The sequence below is a fragment of the Chenopodium quinoa genome, unplaced genomic scaffold (assembly GCF_001683475.1).
Source record: "Chenopodium quinoa cultivar QQ74 unplaced genomic scaffold, ASM168347v1, whole genome shotgun sequence".
Classification (NCBI taxonomy): domain Eukaryota; kingdom Viridiplantae; phylum Streptophyta; class Magnoliopsida; order Caryophyllales; family Amaranthaceae; genus Chenopodium; species Chenopodium quinoa.
Window position 1 is genome coordinate 794504 of NW_018743389.1, and position 20412 is coordinate 814915.

At 32.1% G+C, this 20412-nt stretch overlaps 1 protein-coding gene across 1 annotated transcript; it reads right to left on the bottom strand.

The window, feature by feature from the left end:
* Positions 1-13941: 13941 nt before the first annotated feature.
* On the bottom strand, positions 13942-15358 carry LOC110738314 (zinc finger MYM-type protein 5-like). The gene has a single exon (XM_021918678.1). It carries the CDS (start codon positions 14968-14970, stop codon positions 13942-13944), a length of 1029 nt encoding a protein of 342 aa, XP_021774370.1. The 5' UTR covers positions 14971-15358.
* Positions 15359-20412: the final 5054 nt, after the last annotated feature.

The following is a 20412-nucleotide window of genomic DNA, read 5'->3' on the forward strand; positions in this document are numbered from 1 at the left end:
CCCATAATACTTGACACATTACTAAAAATGGGACGGGACCACTAATAAAAAATATAATTCCCACATTTTCTCAATCATCACCTACCCCACTCCCACCCCACTTTGTTGTTTTCTTACAATATTAAAATACAAAAGAAAATCTTATATATAATAAATAAATATTTTAAATGAACTCACTTGTAGTTTTCTTACATTACGGGTCCCCCCCGAACATCCCAAGTATTATGGGACGGAGGGAGTATGTGAGAAAATGCAAACAACAATGTCATAATTTGCACTGAAGCAATAACTTCTTGTTTGTCATATTGAGCAGTTTCATATGCCAATGTTGAGCATTTTCAATCTAGAATTAAATTAACCTTTTTACTTTCCTTGTCTTTAAAATTAACAGGTCAGAATGCAAATGGAAACTATGAATGTCTTCCCTTGATTAAAATTGGACAGGAGCTTATCTAAACTTTTCTTCGCAAGCATCACTATCTTTGCTCGCTGAATTTATACAACTAATTTATATGATCAATCAAAATATATCAATAAACATTACACTTCCATGAACCATGATCAACATTACAAACATTAGTAAAGTCAAAATCGCATTATTACAACGTGAAATATTAGTAAAGTCATAAACATTCACTTCCATGATTAACATTTAAACTGGAAAAATATATAAGATAAGAAAATATGTATTTCAACATTCAAGGGATCCCAAAAATAGCATTCCAAAGCTTTGATGATTTGAGTCTCTCGTATCAATTACATTATGAAATTTTATTTAACTACTCCCACAGGGTGAATCTACAAGGTAATAGGTTAATTAACCTTAATTTTTTTTTAATATGAGTAAGAATAATCTACAAGGTTTTTTTATTTTATTTTTTATTTTATTTATTTTTTTTTTAACGGGAGAGATAATCTATAAGGTAATTGAGTAATTAACCTCAATTATTTATTTAATATGAGAAAGATAATATAAAAATCATGAGGTGGGCCCTGTTCACTTCACCTTAAGAAAAAAAATATTCAGTAAAAATAAGTTTAGTTCAGCAAAAATAATTTCAGTTTAGTAAAAAACAGTAAACGTAAAGAAGAAATATAATAGCAATTCATTAAAAATAATTTCAGTTCAGTAAAATTAATTTCAGTTCAGCAAAAATAATTTCAATTTAGTGAAAATAATTTTAGTTTAGTAAAAATCAGTAAACTTAAAGAAGAAATATAATAGCAATTCAGTAAAAATAATTTTAGTTCACCAAAAATAAGGTGAAGTGAACGGGGCCGTACACTTAAAATTATACAAATTATTTCATTTGGTGTTAGAGGATCACAAGGGTGGATAATGAGAATCGATCCCAGGATCCCTAGAACCAGAAATAAAACTCTAACCACTTTAGTTATCCTTCATCAAAAATTTATTGTGGACCTTATGGTTTCACGTGCAAACGTTAGAACCAAAAATTCCACGCGAGTTTACCCAGTCCAATTCTAACAAAACCCAACCGGTTTTCCTTCATTTCAGAAAAAAAAAACCTAACTATACTCTCTCTTCTTTCTCAACCCAACCCACTAACTTCTTTCCCCTGCTTCATCTTCGACACCATTAACAAGTTTCTTCAGAGCTCAAATTTTTTTCTCTCTCCTTCTAATCAATTCTAGGGTTATAATTCCTCCATAATCAATCAATTACTGCAAAATTCATGGAAAATTCTTCTATACAATCAATTGAAAAACCGCTAAAAAACCTCAATCTCACTTGAACTCACAAATCGATCCTAATAATAATTTGCTTCACTTGCCTCTCAATCTCACTCGAACTCACAAATCGATCCTCCGACTCATCCATTGGTAACACAATCCAAATCTCCTCCACGAGCAAAATCTTATTAAATCTTTGCTCGGCATATAGAGGCCAAGCCACCATAGGCACTCCAGCACACACTGCCTCTACATTCGAGTTGTTTTTCTAGGCGCACTTGTTTTCCTCTGCTCATTCCATGCCTGCCAACTCCAATTAACCAAATACACAAACTACAATTAATCAACCACTCCTTACATTTAGCCACCTAATTTATTTTAAATTTTTAAGCATTTTGTAATAAAATAATGTTAACAAAATTTTATCTTAATCTAAAGCGTTACTTAGATTAATATCAATTTCGTAATAGAACCAAAGAAAATATGCAGTCGAATTGATTGAAAGTTGCAGGACATCTTACATTAATTTATCAAACCTAGACTGCACTAAACATGAAAATTCCACAAATTAATAGAATTCGAAAGTACAAATGTCATTGAAATTGCAGGACATATCAAATTAATTTATCAAACCTAGACTACAATAAACTTGAAATTCTACAAATTAGAAGAAAATGAATTTAAAAAAAAATCAAAATGATTAAAATTCCTAGACACCTTAGATTAATTCATCAACCCTAGAGTACAATAAACTTGAAATTTTAAAATTTAAAAAAATGTCGAAATGATAGAAATTGCAGAAACCTTAAATTAATTCATCAAACCTAGAATACAATAAACTTGAAATTCAACAAATTAGAAGAAAATGAGATTAAGACTGAAAACAATTTGTTGACCTGAGAAAGCTCGGAGAGAAGAATGGCGACGCGGTAACACCACTGGAATACGAAATGCAAGTCTTGAGTACACGAGAAGCAATCTAACTCCAACCAGGGCCTTATCTTTCTCTCTCCTCAGTGTCGGAAGTAGGTTCTTCGTCTTCGTCGACATCGTTGAGTGGAGGAGAGAGAATGGAGCTTGCGTAATTGATGAATTTGATGAATGGATCGATGTCGTCTTGTTGCTACTGAGGATGATCTTCAAGCTCGGCGTCTAAATCCATGGCGGAAGAATCCATTGAAGGTTTGGAAATGAAGGATTGTGTAACTGCTCTGTGTAGCAAGGAACAAGATTTTGGAGTTTTGGTAGCCGGAAAAAAGTGTTGGGTTTGCGTTGGAAAGTAAGAGCTTAGGTCATTGACTCATTATATATTTTCTCTTACAATATAATGTTATTTTTTTTTTAAGAATAAAAGTGAAATAAGTTTTTCTTTTATTTTTTAAATAATAAAATGATGCAGAAATTAAATGCATTAAGTTGTGAGGGGAGATAAAGTGAAATGTTAATCTCACAGATCAAATAATCCCGACTTCCCGAATTACGTTTTGTTCTTCTCACCTTTGTAAAGCTAAACAATCAAAACTCAAAATTAATTCTCCTAGACTGAAAATACTATGTTTAATATTTTTGATTTATACGTAAAAATAAATAGTCTTGTGGATATTTATTTGAATCGTCACAATAAATAATTTGTTAATATTCAATTATTTTAATTTTTTTACTTATTGATAATTAAAGATATTTACTAATTAAATTTTTTTTTTAAAGTGAAGAGAACAGAGCATGTATTTTTTTATTTTTTTATTTTTTGACAAAAACGCACCATAGCAAATTTTATTAAAACACCAAGTTTTCAAGATCTCGTTACATAAAGCCCCTTGAATTTCAGGGGGATATTCTTCTAGCCAAACACGATATTCACTAAAAGAAAAACTTAACTTGGCTAAGCTATGGGCAACAAAATTCCCCTGAGTTGTTGGTCTTGCCTTCCTCCAACATCAGACTCATTTGCTTCATCAAACTCTCCCACCAGACACATCGATTTATGAAACAGAGCATATAACTGATACTAAGACTGACTACTATTTTACAATTACTCCACATTATCTATCTCGGGAGTATTTGAAATTGTAAAAACTCTTAAGTTTTTTTTTCTTTTTTAAAATAAACATGTAAGTAATTTGGTCTAGCTTTATACTGCTTATATTCATCATATATATGCATAGACATTTACTTTAACAAAAACCTTACTATTCAATTTATAAAGGCAGTTAAATACGACTTGAGTTACATTAGAAATCCCCTCTAGGGGAATATTAGGTTTTGGTGGGAAAACCTGTTGATGAAAAATAGTAAAATATACTAAGTATTAGTCAGGTTGTAAAAGGCTATATGCCATGAATTGAACTTTATTAAAAGGTTATATGCCATGAACTCCATTAACTAAATAATACGTAGTATTAGTTTTCTCTTTCAAAAAACAAAATAATTAAAAATATTGAAAATAAACTAAGACTATAAAAAAACTTATAACCACCAAAAATCTAATAAGAGAGTCTAAGCCTAATCAATAATTTAAAAAAAAAAATCTATCGATCAATTTGTGAAATCTATTTGGTCGAATAATACTTCAGTCATTATCTCGTCATATAAACTATCAAACTCCGGCACGAGATCCTGAAGATCACCATAGATGGAGTTATTCAAGCCATCATCGTCGTAGCTGATTGTAGGGATCGGAAGAGGTCACTATGACACTCACTAAATCACCAACTCAAGACAATAAACCAAATATCCAAACCAATCAACCCAAAATATCACACAACAAGAATATGAAATATGGACAACATTATTTCAGCCACAAAGCATCAATAATAAGCGGAATAAGATGCAAGCAACACACACGATGTGAAGGGTAAAAACCACGGGACCTCTTGAGGAGTCCACCCTTAATATTCTCTTATTGATGATAAAATTGAGGGTAAAATGAACCCAATGTAGTTCACAACAATTCACAGCCCACCAACAACAATAAACAATAAGAGTTGAAAATTAGAGACCAAAAAAGGTAGAATTCACCCAAAAGACAACATTTCTGTACAGAGACGACTGTGACCAAACTAGAGCTCAAAACGATGATCCAACTGTTCAAAATGAAGCCCTTGATGTCAAGAACGAGCTGCCAAAATTTGAGCACGATCCAACGGTAAAAACTCCAGCAACAACCAGGTTTGTAAGGCTGCCCAGAAAAACTCCGAAGTTGGAAAACCTCACTTCTCTCTCTATTTTTGTGTGTGTGTGTTCTGAAAATCTGCACTCCCACTTGGTCACTTGTTTACCACAAGATTTCCCCTCTAAAGCTTCCAAGAGAAGCCACAACTTAAGTCCCTAAATTGGACTTAATTCAAGCTAGTAAAATGTAATAAAAATGGACCAAGTAAATGGACCAAAACAAGATACATTTTACTTCAATTGGGCTGGACCCATAACAATCTCCCCCTCCAGCCCAAAATAGGGAAGACGAACACACTTCAACTATCACTTGAAGCTCATTCCCGTAAGCTTACTACAAAATTCAAGCTTGCTTCTGGGAACCATCTTAGTCAACATATCTGCACCATTCTTGTCGGTGTGGACTTAGCTTTCTTTAGTTTCATTCTTCGATCTTCGATCACATCCCACAACCAATGATATCTAACATTAATATGCTTGGTGCGGGCATGGTACATATCATTCTTGCTCAAATCCATAGCACTTTGACTATCACAAAGTACTACATACTCACCTTGCTTCAAACCCAACTCTTGAAGAAACCTTTTCAACCAAAGCATTTCCTTACCTGCTTCCATAGCTGCTATATATTCTGCCTCAGTAGTCGACAAAGCCACACACTTTTGTAACTTGGATTGCCATGATATGGCTCCCCCTGAAAATGTGAACACATAACCTGAGGTAGACTTTCTACTATCGAGATCACCAGCCATGTCTGCGTCTGTATACCCTTCAAGAACAGGTTTTCCACCTCCATAACACAAACAAAGTTTAGAGGTGCCACGCAAGTACCTAAAGATCCACTTCACTGTATCCTAGTGAACCTTACCCGGATTGGATAAGTATCTACTACAACTCCAACAGAATGTGCAATATCTGGTCTAGTACAAACCATAGCATACATCAAAGAACCAACAGTAGAAGAATATGGAGTAGAAGACATACTTGCTTTCTCCTTCTCTGTTTTAGGACAAGCTCTCTTAGTTAGCTTAAAATGAGCAGCTAATGGTGTACTAACCGGCTTGGCATGCTTCATATTGAAACTTTCAAGAACCCGTTCAATATACTTTTCTTATGACAGCCACAACTTTCTAGCCTTCCTATCACGAGCAATCTCCATGCCTAAGATTTGCTTTGCTGGACCCAAGTCTTTCATGTCAAATGAACTGGACAAATTTTTCTTCAAATTGCTAATCATCTCTGAATCTTGCCAACTATCAGCATATCATCTACATACAACAGAAGGATAATGAATTTGTCACCAGGGAACCTCTTAAAGTACACACAAGGATCTGCAGAAGTCCCCTTATAACCATTACTTGTCATAAACGAATCAAATTTTCGGTACCATTGCCTTGGTGCCTATTTAAGCCCATAAAGACTCTTCTTCAACTTGCAAACAAGATTTTCTTTCCCCTTTTCTTCAAAACCTTCAGGTTGCTCCATGTAGATTTCTTCATGCAAGTCACCATGTAGAAAAGCAGTTTTCACATCAAGCTGCTCCAACTCAAGATCAAGACTTGCAGCTAATCCTAGCACAGTTCTAATAGAAGTCATTTTAACAACAGGAGAGAAGATCTCATCAAAGTCAATGCCCTTTTTCTGGTTGCATCCTTTGACCACCACTCTGGCTTTCCTCTTCACAATCTTCTCACTATCTTTCTTATTCTTGAAAACCCACCTGTTTTTCAAGACTTTCTTACCCCTGGGAGGCTTCAACAACTCATAAGTTTCATTCTTCTGTAAGGACTCCATTTCTTCCTTCATTGCATTGAGCCACAAATATTTCTCTTCAAGAGACAACACTTCTTGATAGTTTTCTGGCTCTCCATCCTCAGTGAGTGGAATGAACTCTGAGCTTGGATACTTAGTTGAAGGCCTACGCTCTCTAGTTGACCTTCTAACCTGTGTATCCTCAACTTGAGGGGTAATTTGCTCTCTTTGCTCATGAACCTCTTCATCATGTACTTCTTCCTCATCTGATGAAGATTCATCACGATCAACACCATCATCCTCATGAACGCCATCATCATCATGAACTGGTACATCACCATCAGGTTGTACCTCACCAACATCTTCATGATTCTCCTCAACATTCTCATTTGCTGGCTGATTTACAGGAGGTGTAGGAGAAGGAACATCATCAGTAGTATCAAAACACAATTCTAAAGTGGAAGTATACCTTGCACTCAGAAGATCTGCACCCTTTCTCATGCTCAAAGAATACTACATCTTTGCTTCTCACAACCTTCTTCTTTTTCGGATCATATAGTCTAAAACCATACTCTTCATCACCATAGCCAACAAAAACACATGGGTTAGTCTTGGAATCAAGCTTCGATCTCTGATCTTTCGGCACATGCATGAATGCCTTGCATCCAAAGACTCTCAAGTGTGAATATGAAGGATCACACCCCTTCCATGCTCTATCAGGAATGTCAAAACCAAGAGGAACTGATGGAGAACGGTTGATCAAATACACGACATACTGAACTGCTTCAGCCCAGAATGTCTTAGGAAGATCAGACATTCTAAGCATACATCACACTTTCTCCACAATGGTTCTGTTCATCCTTTCGGCAACTCCATTGTGTCGTGGTGTACTGGGCTCTGTCTTCTCATGTCTTATGCCATGCTGTGAGCAATAATACTTGAACTCTTTTGAAGTATACTCACCACCATTATCAGTTCGAAGACGCTTCACCTTTCTTTCTGTCTCCCTTTCTACCATGGAATGAAATTTCTGGAAGACCTCGAACACTTGGCTTTTTGTCTTCAACATATATACCCAAGTTCTTCGAGTAGCATCATCGATGAAAGTGACAAAATATCTATTGCCACCAAGAGATTCAACTTCTATGGGACCACAAACATCGGAGTGTACTAACTCCAACTTGGATTGCTTTCTAGTAGACTTCCTGGAGAAGGAAGCTCTATGTTGCTTTCCTGCCAAACAATGATCACAAGGGTCAAGAGAAACAGTTTTATCAACAGGAATCAATGTTTTACCTGCTAAAAGTTTTAATCCCTTGTCACTCATATGTCCCAATCTTCGATGCCACAAATTAGGAGAGTTCTTCTCTTCCACTCCATTAAGCTCACCAAAACATACACTCAAATATGTCTTGTACAAAGAGCAACACAACTCACCCCGTGCAACTGTCATTGAACCCTTAGACAGTTTCCACTTACCATCACCAAAAGTATGTCGAAAACCCTCTAAATCAAGAACATTAGCAGACAATAAATTAAGGCGTAGATCAGGAATATGGCGTACATTCTTCAATGTAAGCACGCACCCAACACTTGTCTTCACACGAATATCACCTAACCCAACAATGCTTGCTGAGCTCTGATTTCCCATCTTCACACTACCAAAGTCACCAGAGTTGTAGTTCATGAAGTACTCTCTCCTAGGAACACAATGGTATGAAGCACCTGTATCTAATAACCACTCTGTGTCTGAACCATCAACATGATGACAATCACTAGTTGCACATATCAAAGTGACCTCATCATCACTTTTAGAAGCGATTGCTGCAGTATTTTTATCATCTCCCTCCTTTTGTGAATCATTCTTCTTTCTCTGTTCCTTTTTCAAACGGAAACAATACTTCTTGATATGACCAGGCTTCTTGCAGTAGTGGCATGTAGTCACATTTCTTCCATCACTGGATTTGGACCTACTCCTTGAGTTATCACGACCTTTGGGACCCCTACTCTTGCCTCTTCCTCTGTTCTCAACAACAAGAGCATGTGAATTATCAACTCCCATCTCCTTCCTTCTAATTTCTTCATTAAACATGCTATCTTTGATCACATCCAAAGATAACACACCATCCGGAGTAGAGTTACTAATAGTCACAACCAAGGTCTCCCAACTATCTGGCAAAGAACACAACAAGAACAAAGCTTACAACTCATCATCAAGAACAACTTTCATAGTAGTCAACTTGTTAATAATATCCTGAAAGTCATTAAGATGCTCAGAAACAGACTTTCCGCTTTTCAATTTCAAATTAACAAGTCTTTTAATCAAAGAAGCTTTATTATGAGCGGTCTTCCTTTCATAAAGACCTTCCAACTTCTTCCACAATTCATAAGGGTCAGACTCTTGTGACACATGATTGAATATGCTAATATCAATCCATTGCCTAATCGTCCCCAAAGTCTACCTTTTCAACTTTTCCCAATCTTTAACATCCAATTTATCCGGTTTAGATGGTTTGGAAACACTACCATCTGGATTAATGATAAATTCAATTGGGTTAAACAAGTCCTTGCAATATAATAAGTCTTCCATCATAGGTCTCCAAATTGAATAATTAGTTGATGTCAATTTAACCATCGAGCTACTACTACTCGACTCCATAATGTGATTAAAATAACCACGACTCTGATACCAAGTTGTAAGGATCGGAAGAGGTCACTACGACACTCACTAAATTACCAACTCAAGACAATAAACCAAATATCCAAACCAATCAACCCAAAATATCACACAACAAGAATATTAAATATGGACATCAATATTTCAGTCACAAAGCATCAATAATAAGCGGAATAAGATGCAAGCAACACACACGGATTATACGTGGAAAACCCCTTCGATGTGAAGGATAAAAACCACGGGACCTCTTGAGGAGTCCACCCTTAATATTCTCTTATTGATGATAAAATTGAGGGTAAAATGAACCCAATGTAGTTCAAAACAATTCACAGCCCACCAACAACAATAAACAATAAGAGTTGAAAATTAGAGACCAAAAAATGTAGAATTCACCCAAAAGACAGCAGTTCTGTCCAGAGACGACTGTGACCAAACTAGAGCTCAAAACAAAAATCCAACCGTCCAAAATGAAGCCCTTGATGTCAGGAACAAGCTGCCAAATTTTGAGCACGATCCAACGGTAAAAACTCTGGCAACAGCCATTTTGTAAGGCTTCCCAGAAAAACTCCGAAGTTGGAAAACCTGACTTCTCTCTCTATTTTTGTGTGTGTGTGTTCTGAAAATCTGCACTCACACTTGGTCACTTGTTTACCACAAGATTTCCCCTCTAAATCTTCCAAGAGAAGCCACAACTTAAGTCCCTAAATTGGACTTAATTCAAGCTAGTAAAATGTAATAAAAATGGACCAAGTAAATGGACCAAAACAAGATACATTTTACTTAAATTAGGTTGGACCCATAACACTGATGAGGTTGTTGCTGTTAACCAAGCCATCATTATTGTTGTAGCTGATGAATTTGCTGCTGTTAACCAAGCCATCATTATCATTGTCGTAGCAGATGAGGTTGTTGTTGTTAACCAAGCCATCAATATTATTGTCGTAGCGATGAGGTTGCTGTTGTTAACCAAGCCATCAATATCATTTTCTTAGCAGATGAGGTTGCTGCTGTTAACCAAGCCATCATTATCATTGTCTTAGCAGATAAGGTTGCTGCTGTTAACCAGGCCATCATTATTATTGTCGTAGCTGATGAGGTTGCTGCTGTTAACCAAGCCATCAATATTATTGTCGTAGCAGATGAGGTTGTTGTTGTTAACCAAGCCATCAATATTATTCTCGTAGCTGATGAGGTTGGTGCTGTTAACCAAGCCATCAATATTATTGTCGTAGCTGATGAGGTTGTTGCGGTTAACCAAGCCATCATCATTGTCGTAGCTGATGAGGTTGTTGTTGTTAACCAAGCCATCAATATTATCGTAGCAGATGAGGCTGTTGCGGTTAACCAACTCGTAATCATAACGTACAGAATGGTAACTGTTGTTGGTGACAGAGAAGGTGTTCGAGCTACTGTTGGAGAGTTGTTCATTGTTAATTTCTTGCTCGTGGCTATTGATGTTTTCCTCCACATTAGATTCTACCACTTCTTTATTTTCTTCTGCAACTTGTGCATCTTGTATTTCTTTCTTGGCTCCTTCATGGTAGTAGATTCTACATAGCACATAATCCAACTGTATCTCATCCACAACAAAAATAAATTAATTATTTCCGTTAATTTTAGTTGCAGCAAAGGGGTATTATTGTTATACTAAAAATTAATGATAATAATAATAATAAGGATGGGAGAATTATAAGCGTACATACCCTCATACTAGTATTGGTTTCTTGTGGATGATCTCGTTTCCTCTTAGGTATTAATTTGGGTTGATCAGCGACTCATAACTCCAGCATATGCCATTGCGTCTTCTCATTATTATTCTCTTTCTTATCCTTTTTATTATTGTTAGGTTTTCCTTTGAAATACACTAAAGACTTTTGGTGTCCGATCAACGTACCATCATCATCTATGATTGGGTGGTCTTTTCCGGTAGCCTTCCAAAATCCATCACCGGCTTTTCTGTCAGGACGACTGCCGTTCTGGTATTTTCTATTCTGTGATGTGAAAAAAATACCAACTTTTACTTTTTCCTTTTCCTTGTGGTATGAATCTGGCTGCAAGATTAATATTACAAAAACAAATTAATAATTAAACTTAAAAATAATATCATATCCTAAAAAGAAAGATATATGCCTATGGCAAGTACGTTTTTTATTTATTTTTTTATAACCCTAATTCGAACAAATTACTTAAATTTAAAAATTATCAGCGAACAAACTAGATCATACTCCGTTTAAATTTAAATTCAAAATTTGCTAAATTATGTACGTTTTATTTCTTAATAAATTAAGAAGTTGAGACAAATAAAATAAACCCTGGCCTGATTTTATTTACTAATATGTAGCACAAAATTTCATATGTGGTTGTCTACTCCGTGTGGCTAGGGTTACTTGGTCAAGACATACTTAGGTCAAGGGTTATTCAGTTACGTATACACAGAAAACGCGTTGAATATGTAATTTTAATTTGTGAAGGTCTAAAAAGTAAGAATTAATTTGGAAAATTAATAATTACGCACAAACAACAAAGAATAGAGTAAATAAACTACATGCTTTTGTGACTTTAGTTATTTTCGGCTTGCATACAAGAAGAAGAAAAAAATAATATTAGTAGTGCAATTGTACGTACCAGTGAGATCTTCAGGACCGTAGACATTGATATTGCCAACTTCATGTATGGGATTCATAGGCAAATCAAAGCCATTGATCTTGGGTTTGAGATAATGATTAATTAGTTCTTTTGTATAGGGTTCAAATTTGTAGCCGGGTGGAAGGTTATCGAACGATTCTCCAGGTTTTTCTTCCATAGCGTAGTATTAGAGGTTTAGAGAAAGAAAGTTACGTTGTTGATTAACTAATAACTGCGATAATCAAGATTACCATTATAATGTGTTTTCAATTCACTTTTATAGTAGGAGGTTGACCTTTGGCCAAGCATGCAACGTGAAGATAGAATTTTGATGAAATTTGACAAGGCCGTTTCAGAAATTTCGGTGGCTTGGGGCGAAGACATAAATTGGGGCCCTAATTTTCACATAAATATTTTGAAATAAAATAGAAATTGAGTAGGCAAAAAACTACATATTTTATTACGCATAATAATCTTTAAAAACATCAAATTTCATATAGATAAAACATTGAAATCAAAGCCTAAGTGTTCATATGAAAATATTTCTACGAGCCTTTCTAGATGCAAAGTCACTAATAATAGTTTCTAAATTAATATGTTCTAACATATTTTTCTCAATACATAAAGTAGCTAGACCATTCAACCTTTCTTGTGACATTGAAGATCTCAAGTAGGTCTTTAGTAATTTTAACTTTGAAAAACTTCTTTCAGCATATGCAACTGTCACCGGCATAGTTAATAGGATTCGATAGACAATAGAAACATTTGGATAACAATCCGCAGCTTTGACAAACTTAAGGATTTTAAATGCTGACATCAAATCATTTGGCAAAGTCATTTGTAACACTTTCAATTCAGAAAAAAGATCATCTGCATCAACATCCGAAAAATTATTATGAGTAAAGGTAGTCATAAAACTTGTGCAAGATTTTCATAAATCGTCATTATCCAATGATTTCAACCTTTTTGCATCGAATAAAAAACCAAAAATGTTATCAAATACCTCCAATTTCTCAAATCTATCTTTCAAAGAAGCTATTGCAATATCAACAACCACCGAAAAATAATTGACTCTAAAATATTCCTCGGGTGATTGTATTTCCTCATCATTATCGTCATTCTCATTCTCATCAAATTGTCTTTTTCTAGTGATGCGACGCTTTAATGGAAATGTTGGCTCTATATCTATATCAAGTGTAAGGATTTTGGCAGTATTTAAACTAGATTCAAACCCTTCTATTCTATATTTCTCAAAATATGTGATCATACCTTGCACTTCGTTCATGACAAGTCCAATACTCATGGATTTAGATTGCAACTTTTTACTCACAATGTTAATAGCAAATAAAATGTCATACCAAATTACCATGCCAAGTAAAAATTCAAAACTTGCAAGAGAATTAGCCAAACTTTCAGCTTCACTTTTTGTTTTAGCAATATTAGCGTCATCACCACTAGAATTATACAATTCCAACAAAGCTAATCTAATTTGAGGAGATTGAAACCTTATAGCTTTAACACTCTTAATTCGACTCTCCCATCTAGTATTGCACAAAGATTTAATAGTTAAACTTGGGACATTGTCAACTAAAATCTTCCACCTTTTAGTGGAATGTGCAAATAATGTGTATATACGTTGTACAATTCCAAAAATTGAAATAGCTTTAACACAAGAATGTGTCATATCAGAAAGAGCGAGATTAAGCACATGGCATATATAAAGCCCTTGGATTAATTTCAAGCAATCTCTTTTGAACCCCTTGATGTTTCCCTTTCATATTAGAGCCATTGTCATAACCTTGCCCCCTTACATCATCAATATCCAAATCAAGGGACTTACATACATCTAACAATACATTAAAAATTCCCAAACCAGAAGTATCATCTACTTTTAAGAATTCTAAAAAAAACTCTTCTATCTTGATTTTATCACTTGATACATTCACACATCTTACTATCAAAGTCATTTGTTCTTGATGACTCACATCAGGGGTACAATCAAGGATTACAGAAAAATATTTTTACTCTTTTATTATTTTTATCATTGAAGTCCGAGCACCATGAGATAAAATATAAATAAGCTCATTTTGAATTTGAGGACCAAGGTAATGTTTGTGAATTTCTTGGCTTTGAATACGTCTAACATGATCTTGCATTACCAAATCAAATTCAGCTATCATTTCAATTAAGCCCAAAAAATTACCATTACAATCATCATAAAGTTTTCCACTAGATCCACGAAAAGCTAAATTATTTTTAGCTAGACATTTCACAACAGAAACAATTCGAATTAAGACTTGCCTCCTACGCTCTTTTTCCTTTGAAATTGACTCTTGCAAGTCTTTATCAATGCCTTTATTCAATTCTAGTCTCACTCTTGTTTCATACCAAGTATTCATATTAGTCATATGCTCAACACTATTATCATGTAATTTGAGTTTCTCACCAAGATGTTTCCAATCATTCACACCATCACTTGTTAAAAAAGTTTTGTTATTTTGAGTTGTGAACAATTTACAGCAAAAACAATATACTTTATTAGCTAATTTTGAGTAAACCAACCATTTTCTATCAAAAGTCTTACCATTACTCAACTTCTTAGTGTAATAGGCATATGAAAAATGTCTTAATTTGTTATCAATTGGAAACACAAGGTTCAAATCTCTAAAAGGCTCTTTTTGTATCAAAATATCCCTTCCTTTAATGTCAAGATTACCCCAATTTTTAGGATCATAAATATCTAAAGGAGGGACTACTTGATCAATGCCAATATCATTAACATCGGATGTATTTGGTACATTCGTTGGTTCATTCATATTAGTCGCATCCTCATTAGGCTCATTTGCCTCATTATCACAATTTTCATTATTTATATTCTCATTAAATTGTTCATGATTTTCATTTTCACCCAATTCATTAGAAGACTCTACTACTTGTACTACTTTAGTAAAAAAATTGTCAATGGCACCCTTTTGAGACTCTATTAACTCTTCTGCCCGTTTTCTTTTTATCCTCTTATCATTACCGGATAAATATTTTCTAGGCAACATTCTATCAAACAAAGCCAATAATAAATTAATAAGTATAGAAAAGAACAAAAACACCTGATTATTTGACTTAGTACGCTCAATTTGCACTCCAAACCAATGTCATCTCAAGTAATCAAATCTAAAAAATAGAAAACAATTGAAACAAAAATATTTAGCTCTCGTCGACGGTCAAAGGACTAAAACAATTAATATTAATAATATATATGACACTATCCTATAAACAAACTCATATACTACTAAAAACGAAAATGTCCTCAAAGAATATTACGACTCGTATCCACAATCAAGACCATTCAAGTACTTTGTATTCATCACCTCAAAAACAACATCCTCATCATTTAACATTTTAACACTCTAGATTAAAAAAAAATTAATTATAAATTTATGATTATTTAAGAATGAAAAAGTATAAAATTAAAAAGTTAAATAAGAAATTAAGAATTAACCTTAGCAATCTAGCATTTTGATGAAATGATGATCCCGTATGCTATAGCTCTCGTCGACGGTCGAAAGACTCCAAGCAAATCAAGCACTCAGGGACGTAGAAAACTAGCAAATCAAGCAAATAAACAATTACTCCAATTAGAACAATCAGAGTTAATCAAAATTTTATCAAACGAACAACCGAAATATTATCAAACGAACCAATTCAACCGAAATTTATCAATTAGAACAGCCAAAATTTTATCAAACGAACCAATTCTACTTTCAACCAATTAAAGAATTAGATAGTTTTTTCCCCCAATTTTATAATTGAAAGAAATTGTAAAGATTATGAAAAGTTAATAGAAATGATAAATAAAGTAGAATATACAATAATACAAAGAGAATTATATATAATTAGATAAGTTTCCGTTGATAATTGATAAATTGAAGGATAAAATTACCGTTTAGCATAATCACGAAGGAGAAGGAAATTAATTTGAGATACGTTTTGAAGAACAAAATCGCCGACAAAAAGGGATGAAATTGAATTAATGACATTTTTTTTGGATTAATCAAAATTCACTTAGGAAAGTGAATATTTTGGGAGAAAAATAAGGGAAGAAGGAGGATGAACAACGAAGGCTTTTGGAATTCTTCTAATGTTCTGAAAGTCTGAACTATGAAACTCACGTTTTTTTTTCTTTTAATTTTTGTTTTTTTAAAAAGATAATTTTGGGGCCTTTAATAGATTTGAAGATGGGCTTTTGGTTTGGGGGCCCAGGGCGGTCGCCCCACCTGCCCTGGCCTTGCTATCGCCCTGAAATTTGATACAGATATAATTCTATAGATAATAGGATAAGATATAGTTAAATATCATTAACTAACCAACTAACCGAGTATAATACTTCCTCCGTTCTTTTTTATTTGACCCGCTTTTACTTTTACACTATTCACTACCCCTCCTTTGACCCTTTTTTGTGAGTAATATATAAGTAAAAACATATTCATGTGAGATCTTTTTTAATTCGTCTCAATAAGTACTATTATAATATATAGCTTTTATAATTTTTACTTGTGGAGAATTAAAATTATTGATTGTTAAAGTTTTGCATTAGCAAGCGTGATAAAAGAAACAGGTCAAGTAAAAAGGAACAAAGGAAGTATCTATTACTAGTTGAATTTTGTACAAATTCTATCTAATACTAGTATGGAACTTACGATAGGCTTAGCTTATTCAAATTAAATATGCAGAAATCCAAGAATCCGATCCACGCACAACTGATCCAAAATTTTGAATATCAGATGGGGATTTGGATATTAAATTTTCAAATTTTGAATATTTGATATGCGAAATATAAAGGCTGAAATAGTGAAATAGATATAATTTATTTTAAATTGTTCATATAAAACCGATCATGTTTTAGTTTATAATAACATTCTCATCAATATATTGATGATAATTTTAATTGCAAAAAGACTACAATTTTGTTAACATATGGTGTACAACTTAGCAATGAAAAAATAAAGTTAGTGAAATTTAGAAAATAATCATAATCAATTTTAATTAATATCGGATAATGGATATTCGAAATTTTCAGATCGAATTTGGATATCGGTTTTTGATATTTGAGTATTCGGATATCTAATGGTTAGTTCAAAATGTATCATGAATATATATTTAGTTCCTCAGCTAAAATGAACTACTCTAATAAAATTAATAAAAAAAAAATGTGTCTTAATAAAGTCACTTGAATAAAAGCCCTATATCGGCTGTATGTCATATGGAGTATAATCTAATATATATAAATAAAGTAGGCATTTTTGGAGAACATTCGGAGCGCCACGTAAGAAATATACTTATTTCGACAAATGATAACAGAGATTTATATTATATTTTTGAATTAAAAAATTATATCGCCACCTAGGTAAAGGTAACGAAATAGATTTAATATATCTAAAATTTTAATGCCACGTAGATTATAATCCACGAATTAAATTATTTTAATGGAAAAAAATAAAGTAAAATAATAGAAAAAGATAAATTCATTAAATCAATACTACGAGTATAAGAAATCCAAAAAAATATAGGAAAAGATAAATCTCCAAAAAGATATTTAATTGGGTTCAAATTATGAAAATATCCTACTATTCAAAAATTATCTTCACTAACTATACTTGGTGGAGAAATATGGTGGGTTGTGAAAATTATCTCCATGTAACTAAACTTGGTAGAGAAATATGATGGGTTCATATATTAATTTTTTTAATTTATGATATGGTGGAGAAATATAGTAGATTCAAATAGAAAAATACATAGCTATAATATGATAATTAATGAGTACATGTAGATATACATGGAATGAGAATATGACTTCATGATAACCCAATAAAATAAATAAAAAATATTCAAATGACAAACGATTATAATAAAGTTTGATACCTACCATTATAAGATAAATTTTAATAGTATTTATGATAAGAAATAAAATTGTTCATTAATTATAATTAAATAAAAATTTGTGATACCTACCATTATAAATTGACACATTATACGACACAAATAAAATTTCGTATCAATACAAAACCCCATCAAGTGAATTTTGTGTTAGTAATTTTGTGTCAGTTTTTGGTCATCAATGGTCGGGTAATTTTTAGCTTAATTTCTAAAATCCTTTGTTTAATTTGTATTTGTAATTATTACTTACACTGTGTTAATTTGGGATACTTAACGATTATATGTTTATGTTTTATTTACTAAATTTTGTTTTACATGCACATCTTACGCATCATATGACACCAACAAAATTTGTATCAATAAAAAACCCCATCAAGCGAATTTTGTGGTAGTAATTTTGTGTTAGTTTTAGGTCATTAATGTCCGAGTAATTTTTAAAATCCTATGTCTAAATTTATATTTGTAATTAGTACTTACATTGTATTTATTTGGGATACTTAAAGATTATTAGTTTATGTTTTGTTTACTGAATTTTGTTTTTACATGGAGATCTAATTTAATTATAGAATTAAATTCGAGCAAAAATGGTTGAAAAATCAAAGTACAAGTTTCTCGCCTATTTGACATACTAAATTTCTGTAAACAACATAGCTTAAAAGTTTGGATATGGTACTAAATTTGTAATTTAAGTGGCTTAATCAAGTTATTAAAATAACTTAATTTCTTATTTTTAATTATAGGGTGATTACGTTCATGCCTAAATTAACACCAGCTTTGTTCAACACTTTCATCCAAAATTGATTGAAGAAAAAGTTTACTTCTTTAGTACTTTTCAATTGTTCCAATCCAATGCCTTGATTTTTGTCATTATATTGATTTAATAAAAGTTTCATGCATGAATAAACATAGGGATGAACCGCATTTTCATTGCAATTAGTGGTCTTGATCTCATTGATGCAATTCATATCATACTACTTTTGATTAAAGATGTAACGGATGTATATTCTCCACGACATTGTAGACAAAATATAACAATGCGGAAGCTAGCTAATTGTTGACTAGCTTAGTTTAGTTACTACGAAATTTTATATTGAGCATTGTCAAGCATATGTGGTTGAAATTAATTTGTAAAGTACTTGATTTGATGCAACTATTCAAGTTAATTTTTTGGCTTTTATACATATATTTAATGCAACTATTTCAAATTAATTTTAAAAATTGTAAGAAGAAGTTAAGGCAAATGGCATACGATTTGATGTTGTATACTTATTATATGGATGACTTTCGTTATTATTGGAGATGATGAAAAAATTCCAATGCATAGATATGATTTTTATAATTACAATTTTTTGATCAATTTCGCAACAATTTTTTATTTATTAGTAAATATATTGATTTACTTTATATAAATGTAAAGATTTAATTTATATCAATTTTATTTTTGCTAACATAAACAATGAATAATAATTTAGGATTTAAATTATTTAAAAAATTAAAAATTTATCTTTTCACATTAAAGATTTAGGTAACGGATGAAATATCATACTTACAATTTATTTATATTTAATAAATTCAATTGTAATGAATAAAGTTGTATTATTACCGGTAGGTCTGAGTATTTCCCTAACTAGAAGAGCATCAAATCGTTTGCTCACTGAAGAAATTACAGTAAAAAAAAAATTAAAAATTAAAATTTAACTTTTGTAATTTTGTTTGAAATTATTAAATACAATAAATCAAATAATTAAAAACCTTAGATAAAAAAAACTGTGATAAATTTATTAATTAGTACTACGAGTATAAGAAATCCAAAAAAAATATACTAAAAAAATATTTAAATGATAAACGCTTATAATAAAGTTTGATACCTATCATTATAAGATAAATTTTGATAGTATTTATGATAAGAAATATAAATTGTTCGTTAATTATAATTAAATTAAATTTTGTAATACCTACCATTATAAATTGACACATCATACAACACAAACAAAATTTCGAATCAATAAAAAACTCTAATTATTAATTTTCTGTTAATTTTTTGGTCATCAATGGCTAGGTAATTTTTAGCTTAATTTTTAAAATCCTATGTTTAAATTAGTATTTCTAATTATTACTTACATTGTATTAATATGGATACTCAACGATTATATGTTTATGTTTTATTTACTAAATTTTTTTTCCATGCAGATCTAACACATCATACGACACAAATAAATTTCGTATCAATACAAAACCCCATCAAGCCAATTTTTTGTTAGTAATTTTGTGTTAGTTTTAGGTCATCAATGTCTGAGTAATTTTTAAAATCTTAAGTTTAAATTTATATTTGTAATTATTAGTTACATTGTATTTATTTAGGATACTTAACGATTATTTGTTTATGTAATGACATATGATTAGATGTTGTATACTTAATATATGGATGGCTTTGGTTATTTTTGGAGATGATGAAAAAATTCAAATGCATAGATTTTTTTTATATCGCAACAAATTTTCATTTATTGGTAAATATATTGATTTATTTTATATAAATGTAAAGATTTAATTTATATTAATTT

What these genes read in the sequence shown, in the direction of transcription:
- LOC110738314 (XM_021918678.1), bottom strand. Translation starts at nt 14,970, where the DNA reads ATGTTGCCTAGAAAATATTTATCCGGTAATGATAAGAGGATAAAAAGA.